This window comes from Anas platyrhynchos, chromosome 2 (genome assembly GCF_047663525.1).
Source record: "Anas platyrhynchos isolate ZD024472 breed Pekin duck chromosome 2, IASCAAS_PekinDuck_T2T, whole genome shotgun sequence".
NCBI classification, from domain to species: Eukaryota; Metazoa; Chordata; class Aves; order Anseriformes; family Anatidae; genus Anas; species Anas platyrhynchos.
Window position 1 is genome coordinate 156751141 of NC_092588.1, and position 12655 is coordinate 156763795.

At 41.5% G+C, this 12655-nt stretch overlaps 1 protein-coding gene across 25 annotated transcripts in view; it reads right to left on the reverse strand.

Moving 5' to 3' along the window:
* The window catches only part of OBSCN (obscurin, cytoskeletal calmodulin and titin-interacting RhoGEF), a 185576-nt gene that overhangs the window by 137256 nt on the left and 35665 nt on the right, over positions 1-12655 (reverse strand). For 22 of the 25 annotated variants that reach the window (XM_072033901.1, XM_072033887.1, XM_072033886.1 and 19 more), the window contains 8 exons: positions 9256-9531; positions 7586-7861; positions 5739-6014; positions 4840-5115; positions 3547-3822; positions 2119-2394; positions 1467-1742; positions 546-821 (listed from right to left, as the gene is read on the reverse strand). In XM_072033901.1, coding sequence (XP_071890002.1) covers positions 546-821; positions 1467-1742; positions 2119-2394; positions 3547-3822; positions 4840-5115; positions 5739-6014; positions 7586-7861; positions 9256-9531 — 2208 coding nt within the window. The remainder of the gene's footprint in view (positions 1-545; positions 822-1466; positions 1743-2118; positions 2395-3546; positions 3823-4839; positions 5116-5738; positions 6015-7585; positions 7862-9255; positions 9532-12655) is intronic. The other 3 variants (XM_072033896.1, XM_072033888.1, XM_072033893.1) reach the window with 3 other exon arrangements.

Consider the following 12655-nt stretch of genomic DNA (forward strand, 5'->3'; position numbering starts at 1 on the left):
TATTTAAAACATGATTGTGTTTGTGTTGTGCCTTTCTTTCTTATTTTACCTAATGAGACCACAGTGGATATTTTTATTGTTTTGTTGTTTGATTGGTTGTGTTTTTTTGTTGTTGTTTTAGTTTTGATTGTTTGTTTGTTCTAAACATCAGAGCCTCATTTGCCTGACTATGCATAAAAACTACCCATCAGCTTTGTCACACTGGTGAGCAGAGTCAGGAAGAGCTAAGGCTCTGCCCATGCCCTACCCACTGGATTAGGAGGAGACAGAAATGGCATGATAACACTGGAGAGGAAATGCCAGGAAAAGCACCCATCTTAGGTGTCCTTGTTGCCCAAGAAGCCACTGAAGGACGAAAATTGATCTTTGAAGGCAGGAAGGACTTTATTGGCACATGGTAGGGAAGCCACAGTAGCTGCAAAAGCAATTCAAGTCTAGAGGTTGGAACAATTTTTGAGAGAGGTACAAAATCTTCACCTTATCCTCCCACAAGAGAAACACAACTGATAGGAAGGGATACAACTTGCAGGCTGCTATCTGCTCACCTTTCACTTGTACTTTGAATTCCTGCTTGTCACTTTTTGTCTTGCAAGTGTACACAGCAGTGTCTGTGCTCTCCGCCAAGTTCACTGTCAGAGTCCTGGACGCCCCCTCACTCTTGATCACGTACTTCTTGTTCGCCCTGATTTCTGCTCCATCTTTGAACCACTTTACTACAGCAGTTTCAGGCGTTACTGAAGTAGTCAAAGTGATGCTTTCATGTTCTTGAACAATGAGGGGCTCCTTCTGGACAACTTTATTTTCAAATTTATCCTCTGGTTCTAGGAAAGACATTAAAATAGAAAAACTAATAACTTAATTCTCAAATCCTTAAACACAGCGATTTTCAATTTCTCTCTTCATGACTCACAGTCACACACCAGCTCCTCTATAAACTCTAATAACACAGGGAATACGGCTGAATCTTTGTGGCTGCTATAATCTTTCGATGAGTAGAAAGAAAGAAAATCACCTGTCAGGTAACTCAAAGCTTCTGCTTAGAAGAGAAGCAGAGGAAAGGAGAGGAAAATATACATCCTGCTACCTATAAAAACTTGTTTCTTAGAGATAAAATGACCTGTATAATATGTGTTCTCCCATTTTTAGGATTCTAAATCTAGTTAAGAAGTATTAATATGCTAAATCTGAATTTATGGTCTAGTCTCTTTTCTGTTTACTCCCTTTCTCTTGGCCTCTTCTCTATATTGAACAATGCAAAGACAATTTCACAGAATCACAGAATCTCTAGGTTGGAAGAGACCTCAAGATCATCGAGTCCAACCTCTAATTTCATGCATGATGTGGTTCAATAGCGTTGTTCCAGGGGAAATCATGGCTGCAACATGGCCACTGGGTGGGTAGATAACATCCAGTTTTCCTCTAAGCCACACAAAGTGCTACTTAGTGCCTCCAAAGTGAACACTCACCAGTTGGTTCCAACTTGAAGGTCAGCTTCTGGCCAGCAGCCTCACAGACGTATTCTCCAGCATCTTTCTTTTCCAGCTGCTCCACAACCAGACGACGGGTTTTACCCACAGTTTCTATTTTGAACTTCCTGGAGGAAACAAGCAGCCTGCCATCCTTGTACCATTTTACTTCAGTTGCATCTTCTGCTACCTCACAGCTCAGAACAGCGCTTTCAGTCAAGACAGCATTTACCTCCTTCTGTACCTTTTCCTGGTTTATAAATGCAGGTTTGGGCTCTGAGTGCAGAAAAGGAAGAAAATATTCACAGAGATTAAAATGAAGTCATCTTACAGATTTATGTGCATAGGCTGGTAAATATTCAGGTTGTCACTTATAACAAAACTGATTACCTTCACTAGACAATATCTACCCTTCTGTGGAAGCAAATTGCAATGTGGAAACTAGGGAAGACACATAAAGAATGAGATAGGCCACATTGTGCCAAGCCAAAGCCAAATGTTTCAGTTCCTACAAATCCAGGCAACTGGTCACAAGAAAAACAGATACAGGTAAACCCTGAACAGAGTCTATTGCAACTGGACCACTCTGTGATAATTACTACACTTTTTATTTTATTGTCCACCACTGAAATTCAGACTATGTCTGTCTTACCTGTGACATCAATCTTGAAGGTCAGTTTCTGGCCAGCAGCCTCACAGGTGTACTCCCCAGCATCTTTTTTCTCCAACTGATTCACCACCAGCCGACGAGATTTGCCCTCTGACTCCACCTTGAACTTCTTGCTCGAGGTGATCAGCTTCCCCTCCTTGTACCATTTCACATCAGTCTTCTCCTGGGCCACCTCGCAGTTCAGCGTGGCGTTTTCTGTTAGTGCAGCTTTCACCTCCTTCTGCACCTTCTCCTTGTTTGTGAATACAACTTCTGGCTCTGAAAGGAGAGAAAGATTCAGCATCTACAAAATATAAAGTTGCCCAGTCCCCTTAGGGCTTACAGAGAATGCTGGAAACCATCTCTTTGACTTGACAGTACACATCTAAAGCTACTGGAGGAACATGCAAACTGTTCCATGGGGGGTGGGTGGTTTTTTTGTTCTTGTTGTTTGCTTGCTTTGTTGTTTAGTTTTTCAAAGAAGCTTTTAATTGTTTCATGACAAATCACACAAAGATTAGTGTCTCAGTGCAGCAAGCTAGGAGATCACCTGATGGATCATCACTCTATTGGCGGCCCCATTCAAGGCCGGAAATATTTTGGTTGAAGTTGAGTGCAAACTGATAAATTCCTAGTGGCAGAAACTGCACCATGCTGTGTCAGAGCCCCATTTGTTGATTTCTCTGATTCCAACAGCTGCCTCTGCTGTCTGATCAGCACTAGGTCATTTTGTTCAGTGTGAAACATGCTTGACCAGGACATCCATGGTGAAGACTGTGTCCTTACTTCTTATGTGACCTTTAGGAAAGCCTAGCCCATCCCACATTATTGCATCCAAACGGTGAAATACCCTTGTTCTCCAGGAGACATCTTAGTCAGGCCACTTGCAAGAGGAGCAGTAGGCAGACTGAGAAAACTGAGTCCATTCTCCTGCTCTGGAGCCCCAGAAGGGCAATGCATCTTGAATGACACTCCATGCTACTTTCTCCCCCAAGCTGTCATTTATCACAGAATCATAGAATCATTCAGGTTGGAAAAGACCTCTGAGATCATCTAGTTCAACCTTGAACCTTGTACTAAAGTCCACCACTAAACCATGCTACTAAGTTCTACATCAACACATTTCTTGAAGACCTCCACGGATGGTGACTCAACCACTTCCCTGGCCAACCTATTCCAGTGCTGCACAATCCCTTCGGTAAAGAAATTTCTCCTATTATCTACCCTAAACCTTCCCTGACAGAATAAGCATAATAGGAAAAACTTGGAAAAAAAATAAGAAAAAAAGAAAAAAAAATAGCAAAAAAGTGCATACTTGAAAAGGAAGCAAACTTGAAAAATTTGAAGCATAATAAGAACTCTTACAAAATAATAATATTTTTTCTAAATATCCTAGAAATAGGAAGGATGGAGCAAAGTATTTTCTCTCACCTGTAACTTGAATCTTGAAGTTCAGTTTCTGGCCAGCAGCCTCACAGGTGTACTCCCCAGCATCTTTCTTCTCCAACTGATTCACCACCAGCCGACGAGATTTGCCTTCTGACTCCACCTTGAACTTCTTGCTCGAGGTGATCAGCTTCCCCTCCTTGTACCATTTCACGTCGGTCTTCTCCTGGGCCACCTCGCAGCTCAGTGTGGCATTTTCTGTTAGTGCAGCTTTTACCTCTTTCTGCACCTTCTCCTTGTTGATAAAACCATCCTCCACTTCTGGAATCGAGGGTAAAGGAGCAGATTCAAAAAGTGAACCTCTTTTATACAGCCCTTCCCAAATGCTCACATCAGTCTTTGGACTGCGGTGCTGAGAGGATGGCATTCCCACCCAGATTTCCTTCCAGTGCTATCAGTTGAATGTTAACATCTGAATTAGATCAAGTGCCAGTGAAGGACTCCTTCAATTTAGGTGGCCTGAAACCTACTTTCAGTTCTACTACCATCATTGTCCAAAATATACAGACAAAAATGACATTTCCCCAATGTCCAGCAGCACACCAGTGCACAGAGCTGTTAAGAAGTTTGTTTAAGTGGACAGAAATTAAATTGTCCAAACAAGCTGAGAGCTCTAATTTACTTTGACAGCAAAAGCAAACGTAGGCTTGAGAAACAATCTTTGTTTGTACATTCTGTGTTTATTACCTTTATTTGCCCAGTGTTTCAAAGATGTGTCAACCCAGAACTATGTTTCTCTAATGAATTTAAACTAGCTAGCCCCCATGGTATTTGCTTAGCACTGCACGGTGCCAGAATCAAAATGTAATCTAATACATGAACTCTTCAATTTGCTTTAAATTCATCAGGATACGACCAAGGGATGTCAGGGTTAAATCCCATTCTTGCTCATGTCATGTTGAAGAAACTTGTTTTCCTCAGCTACCACTTCTGAGAATGGTTCTACTATGGCAGAAGCGATAATAAAAAGGTTTCCTCTGTAGAATCAGAGAATGGATTGGGTTGGAAGGAACATTTAAAGATCATCTAGTGTGATGATCTTTGTTATCGCTGCATCTCCATTAGATTAACAGATATCCTGGGCTTAGGCTACAGAAATCCTCTAAGTTCTCCGCTTTCAAAGAAGCAGGCAGACCTAACAGTATGAATGGACATGAGTTAAACAGAAGAATTTAAATACTCCGTCAACTGACTGCTGAGGTGGAATTTGTCAAGCTATGCAACTTGTCTTTCCTTCAGTTTTGGGGGGGATGTAACACAGATGAAACATTTACTCACCTGTAACATGAATCTTGAAGGTCAGTTTCTGGCCAGCAGCCTCGCAGGTGTATTCCCCAGCATCTTTCTTCTCCACCTCACTCACCACCAGCCGACGAGATTTGCCCTCTGACTCTACCTTGAACTTCTTGCTCGAGGTGATCAGCTTCCCCTCCTTGTACCATTTCACGTCGGTCTTCTCCTGGGCCACCTCGCAGCTCAGCATGGCATTTTGTGTCAGTGCAGCTTTCACCTCCTTCTGCACCTTCTCCTTGTTTGTGAATACAGCTTCTGGCTCTGGGGTATACGGGGAGAGAGAGAGATTAGTCAGGCCACTTGAAAGAAAAGCTGGAGGCAGAGAGGGAGCTGGAAAACTGAATCCATTTCCCCAGTTTGGAGGCCCATCACAGCAATGCATCTTGAATGACACCCTGTGCAACTTTCTTCCTTCAGTTGCCATTTACTTGATGCCTTAGAGACCTGAACTTCCACAAAGCTTTCATGTAATGTTCTCCCCACAGGCTGAAACAAGCCCTTCCAAGACAAACAAAAAGTGTGCAGATGTGGGCCAGACACCCTATTGCTACCACTGTGCCCCTGCTCTGAAACATTCTGGCAATCAGCTGCACCGCAGAGTTGTTCCACTTGCACCAACACACGGCGATGGAGAGGTGCAATCAGAACCTTCCTTTTTATGGCTCCATTCCCACAGTGAAGAGAAACTCCTGAACTTTTTGAAGGATGGAGCTGCCTCAGAACTGTACCTGGAACACTTTCTTCCTTTTCCCCATCAAAGCTAAGTCATCCCCATGACATTCTCCAAAAATTTGAAGTGTCACTGGAAAAACACTTACAGAATAATAATAATTTTTGTAAATGTTCTAGAAATAGGAAGGATGGGCCAAAGTGTCTTCTCTCACCTGTGACCACAATTTTGAAGTTCAGTTTCTGGCCAGCAGCCTCACAGGTGTACTCTCCAGCATCTTTCTTCTCCAACTGATTCACCACCAGCCGACGAGATTTGCCCTCTGACTCCACCTTGAACTTCTTGCTCGAGGTGATCAGCTTCCCCTCCTTGTACCATTTCACGTCGGTCTTCTCCTGGGCCACCTCGCAGCTCAGCGTGGCATTTTCTGTTAGTGCAGCTTTTACCTCTTTCTGCACCTTCTCCTTGTTTGTGAATACAACTTCTGGCTCTGGAATTGGGAAATGTTAGGGAAAATATATAAGATACAAATAGCTTGTCATGCAAACCTTCATTATTGCTGTCAACTGCTTTCCTCAGAGATAGACCTTTTGGCTAAGTCATAAGCACAAACAGCTTCTGAAAGCCCTTCAGTGCCTTGTTGCATCCAATAGAGGATAAAGTTCTCCCAGTCCAGATTATAAAATCTTTCCACAGGGAGCTAAGAAGAGTTCTTCTTTCAAACAGTGTAATAAGACCCTTTGTAAATGAAACTGAAAGGCAGAAACTAATAATCTACTACATTTTTTCCTCAAACAGCTTCTGCTATCAATGACATTCATTGTTTGAAGTAAAATAATGGTTCGGTTTTACCCTGTACCATTCCTACAAATGGCATAGAGCTATAGTAAAGTCATATAACTGAATCATGAAATAAGTATTACTTTATTTTTTATAGCACAAAGGAGAGTTGCCATCTCTCAAACCAGAACGAGGCACATTTGTCTCTAATTTCCTTGTAGGGTCACTCCCCAGCAATATACACCACAGAACACACACACAGCAGAGCAAGCAGAGTGAAATCCAATCAGCTTGTACCTCAGTGAGACCCACAACTGGCGGTCACATGAATCTCAACGCTGTAATGTCATGCTTTTGCTCAGACCACACTGGGAGGAGGCCAGCCACAAACCACCTCCAGTGCAGAAGATAAATAACCACATTCTCAGCTGAGTCCAAAATTAAAAGGTGTGAGTGGTGCATTGGGCTGTGCAGATGCACACATTTCAAAGATGACATTGTTAGATTCTAGTGTGAATCCACTGAAAGAAAAAACTGGTGCAGGACTTTGCACCAAATTCGATTCTATTGTTTCACGTAAACTTCTGGTAGTTTTGTCTGTTTTAGTTTTCACTGCATGCATCTTTAGAGTTTTCTTTCTATGCACAGTTAAGAAACGATACATCAAAACGAGGTAGTCCTCCCTCAACTCTTTCAAGCAAGACAGAAAGAAGGAATATATATCATGACAAATTAAGTATGGGGTACTGTTTTCAACAAAAATAACTAGCAGCAATAATAGAAGGGTATGTATTGATGATAGAGTTGCTTACACAAACTGCTGGATATTGTTCTGAACTTACATTCAAAGTGTGTTCTTCAATTCCTCACAAGGCCATATTGGTGAAATCTTTCAGCAAAGCCATGTCTTGTATAGATATGGTAGAAGCAAGCTCTGTCCCAGTAGAGACAGAACCTACAGATTCTTAGATTGGAATTAGAGATTGCTAAAGAGTGGAAGGACTGTTGTATGTTTGTCTTGTTCTTAAATCCTATTTCTTAATAACCATACTTGGTCAGTCTCTGAGAAAGAATAATGACATGCATGGATTTCTCTCTTTCCTAAAGTGTCCAAGCACATGCACATCGATTTTTAAGAATAACGATATGCGTTCTGTTGCAGAACCACATAGGTCAATGCTGGAAATAAATCGCTGGAATTCTAGAATTAAAACACTAGGGAACTGTCTTAAAAGTTATGACAAAAAAAAAATAAATAAATGTAAATAGGTAATCTCTCACCTGTGACATCAATCTTGAAGGTCATTTTCTGGCCAGCAGCCTCGCAGGTGTATTCCCCAGCATCTTTCTTTTCCACCTCACTCACCACCAGCCGACGAGATTTGCCCTCTGACTCCACCTTGAACTTCTTGCTCGAGGTGATCAGCTTCCCCTCCTTGTACCATTTTACGTCGGTCTTCTCCTGGGCCACCTCACAGCTCAGTGTGGCATTCTCCTTCATGACTGCCTTCACCTCCTTCTGTACCTTCTCTTTGTTCACAAAAGCATCCTCTGCTTCTATAGAGGGAGACAGTTTAAAACGCAAAGATACTGTCACGCTGTCCAAAATGTTCATAACAAAATGCAAAATTCAGCTTACAACAACTTAATGCATCTTTGTCATTTTAGAATAATTCCATACATGCTAAAGTGAATGAATATGATCGAGTTTTAAAATGTTATTTCTATAAGTTAACAACCTAACACTTCCTTCTCTGGACAACTAGTGGAAACCTATAACCATATATTCTTCGTACCTTATAAAGTTTTAAAAACAAGTAAGGTTTTTAATCAAATATTTTCCTAACTTAAGCACAGAGCTGTCCCTAAATGAGCCACTTGCAACCCCCTTGGGTATCTGGATGGAAATCTAGCTACTGTCATGCAGCAGAGAGGGATGCATTAGGTTGACCTTCTGAAATCCTTCTTAACTCCATTTCTATGTGGTTCATGGAGCTGTGCATAAACTTGTTTCTGCAAAATCTGTTTTTAAATGAGTATAGTATTTGCATGGTTACATTAATTAGAAATTGGAAGCCAACAGCAAACAGCAAATATGAACATGATGTGCTCTGTGATATCTAGGTATCAGGAATAATTCCTCAGAAAATCCATGGTAATTTAAATATTTTGTACACAAATCAATACACTCATATTAAAATAATATGCACCACCAGTATTTATTTGGCCTCTAATTACATGCCTGTTTCAGCCCTTGTCAGCAGGAATACTGCATCTTTTAGTGCATACCTGCAAACCAATCTCAGCTGTGGAGCAAATCTTCAAGAGTGAAAAAAGGTTTATATTACTGAGACCCAGAAGCCATTGATGATTCTCAGCAGTTAGGAATCTGACATCATGACAGAGATTCACTTAACTTTAGCTACCCAGGAGGTAGAGCTGGTCTCAGCTCCCAGATTAAGACACCTAAACTTAGATTTCCCAGTGAGATTGTGCTAATGGAAACCCTGCTGTAGTCAGGGGTGACCCTGTCAATGGTCACTTCACAGACTGCACTGATGAGGACCACATCCCAGTTGCCCACATACAAGTGTCTTGGGCAATTTGACACACCCTGTTTACCCAAGATGTCTTCATGAGGTTGGGAGATACACCAGGGACCCTTGGGAAAGCTGCCCATTTCTAGTAGGGCAGCTGGATGTCAGCCAGGGATCTCCAGAACGTTTCAGGAATAACTGGAAGCCTACATGCAGGCATCTGAACCAAATCTTATGTCCATCTTGGGCACAGACAGAAAGAGGTAAGATGATGCATCTACCACACTGTGAATCAAACTCAGTTTTGTAGAATGACAAATAAAATAAAGCCGCAGCGTGCATATAAACTCAGAATATGTTGAAGGCAGCAATTAATCACGATAGGAAACAGTACTGAGAGAATCTCTCTCCTACCTGTGACAACAATCTTGAAGGTCAGTTTCTGGCCAGCAGCCTCACAGGTGTACTCCCCAGCATCTTTCTTCTCCACCTCACTCACCACCAGCCGACGAGATTTGCCCTCTGACTCCACCTTGAACTTCTTGCTCGAGGTGATCAGCTTCCCCTCCTTGTACCATTTCACGTCGGTCTTCTCCTGGGCCACCTCGCAGTTCAGCGTGGCATTTTGTGTCAGTGCAGCTTTCACCTCCTTCTGCACCTTTTCCTTGTTTGTGAATACAGCTTCTGGCTCTGATATTTGGAAATGTTAGGGAAAATATATGTAAGGTACAGATAGCTTGTGACTGGAAGATATTACACATATTTTGTATACACATTGTAAAGGACAATTTCTTGTAAGGAACATTGCTTTACAGTTGTGTTTATCATACGTTATAATACACCCTCTACAGATAGTTCTCATAATCATTCTGTCTCTCTAGCTATTCTTTTCAAACAGCTGGAACTCCTCATTTTCAAATTTCTTCTAATGAAGATAAAGATAAATCTTCACCTTCGTGGTTTTTTTTCATATTGCTACACTCTACATTTGAGGTTAGTCAAATAGAGCTCAATTCTGAATCACAGATTTTACTATCACATTATTTACAGGAATTTACCAGCATCTGAGTGTGTCAGGTTAAGACTGGGTATTTTTCAGAAAATATCTTTTAACATAATTCCAAGGAAATTATAAAGATACAGTTCTTAATATGGAAAAGTACTTGGTTTAAGTTACTTTTCATAGCTCAGTTTTATGCATAAAATACAATTTTCTGTACTTGGAAACCTCTGACTTTTCTGAAAGCTGACTGAGGGAATCTTCTCTCAATAATTAACACAGGCAAAATGAATTGTTTAAAGACACTTTGTTCCACAGTTCCCTTTGGAACCTTGGTCTCAACAAGTGGAGTGGGCATCAAAAGGATATCGTGTATCCTTTTGATAAGGATTTCACTGTATATCATAAATCTTGAGATAATGAGATTGCAGAACCAACTCTTTTTACTATACTTTTATCTCAGTCTCTAACGTGTGCAGCACTTTGTGTGTTTTTTATGATAAGCTAAAGGGCCATAGCTGCATCCCAATATTCAACACTAAGAATCTAAACTTCAGGCTGTCCTTAAAACGGATGGGTTTGTGCTACCAGTGGAACCCTGGAATATAGGAACCCTGAAAAGCTTTCTGAATGCAGTGGTAAGAGGATAAATTAAGATTCAGAAAGCCATTGCACTTTGGGATAATCTAGTAAGACGAGGACTTCTGCAGCCAAAGAGCCAACCACTCAAAGAGTACTCATAATCCCCTCCTGACTTTCACACTAGATCATTTTCCAGTGAGTGCTGGGCTTGCACGTCACGTTACAGCGGTACACATGAGAAATACAGCAACAGTAGCTAGGCAAGCGCTCTCCACTTACGACAGAGAGGGAAAGGTGTTAAATTACCTTGTGCAGCCATGAAGTCACCCAGTTTGAAAGAGAACTGAAATCCCTTGGTTTCTGAGGCAAACAGCTAAGAATAGCCCTCAGCTAGTGAATTTCAAGTGTAAAAGCCTTACATTTCTGTGTTTCCTATCTTCACCCATTCAGTAATGTATGAGCTGGCTTCAGCAGCTGAGGATAAACTTGGTTTATTCCAATCCATGCCATGGTCTTTCCATCAATGTCCATGTTGTGTGACAGATGCCTCTCAAACCTAGCCTTACTGTAATCCATCCTTCACTGAAACTGGCAATTTCCTGAGCCAAAAGCATGAGCTATACAGCTCGTGATAAAGATCCCAAGGCCCTCAAATCACACCCCATGTACACCACGAGGTGTGGAGACCTTAACAGCTGATGGCTGACAGTCAGGGCAGCAGCAAAGCTTTGTGCTATAGGAACAGTTGTACATTGCACGCTGAAGACTCAGGGAGTGGGATGCCCCAGGACAGGGAGAGCAGAAAGACTGCAACCTTTACAAGGGAACAGAACGCAAGCTATGCCCTGCAAGGACCTCAGGTCTCCAACATATGTGCGAGCAGGAAAGTCAGTAGACTCCCAGTGCAGTTGCTCCTCTACATAGCTGATAAAGTGCCAGACCTCAGCCAGGATTAAGGTCCAGCATGTTCAATGCCGAAAGAAATTCAGAAAGAAAGAAATTTGGAAAGAAAGAAAAAAATTTGGAAAGAAATTTGGAAAGAAATTTGGAAAGAGAGAGAGAGAAAGAGAGAGAGAGAAAGAGAGAGAGAGAAAGAGAGAGAGAGAAAGAGAGAGAGAGAAAGAGAGAGAGAGAAAGAGAGAATGGATTCCTTGTTCTGATCAGCTCGGAATATGAAACAAAACCCGTAAAGTTAACAGAGAGCCATCTGATTTATGAGCAGAGACAGCAGAGTGTAACTACAACCAATAAAACAAAACAAAAGCCCTTCTTATCAGCCGATTCAGAAACAGTCAGACCTCTCACAAAATTTACTGATACCAAAGAAATCCATACTGCAGTTGGAACAAGAGAACTGCTTCAGTGCTAAATCCTCAGACTCCAAATCACATCATTGCTACAGGAAAAAAAAAAAAAAAGCAAATAGAAATACACATTACTGGACTCACGACTGGTTATTACAGATGTAGAACTTGGAAGGAACAGTCATCTCCTTTGGATTCAACAGACCACAGACAAATGCAATGCATCAGATTGAAAATTTTTAGGGCAGTATGCTACTATCAACTTCCAAACCTTGATGCAGCCACAACAAAGTAGGGTGTTGTAAATGCTACTGTTGCAATATTGATTGGTAGACCAGTGTTGCACAGTTCTCATAACTGCATAAATCACATTCAGGTACCCAAAAGCAGCTGATGTTGAAAAAATTGGTAAGGGAAGAACTGGATGAAAGGTTGTTAAAAACAACTCATAACTCAAATTGCACGTATCTGTACCCACTTCTGTTCAGCATCCACAAAACTGTTTCACGGTAGAGTCATGAGGAAGTGTACAAGTATATGTTTGCACAGCCAGACAGTGGAATAATCAAAGAAATTCTCTGTTGTGGTAGACAGGATGTCGTGCAGAGAAAACATGAAATGGAGAGAAAACAGTTAGTTTCATGGATGAGTGGCAAAAATAAAGGAAGGAATACCAAACTGGTAGAGGTCCTTTAGGACAGTGCCCCCTAGCAAAAAACTCTAGATTCAATATCTGACACTAAGGAGGCGGAGAAAGTTGAGTGGCTGATAACAAGATACCTGCATGTAATCAGTAGACCTGCCAAGTTTGACACAACCTCACTGAACTGGTAGCTTAGGCCAACACCGAAAGGCAGCCTAACAGTATTTTTGGACTGAGAGAACAGGAGAGCACACCTAGACACAAAGAAAAGGCAATGAAATATCT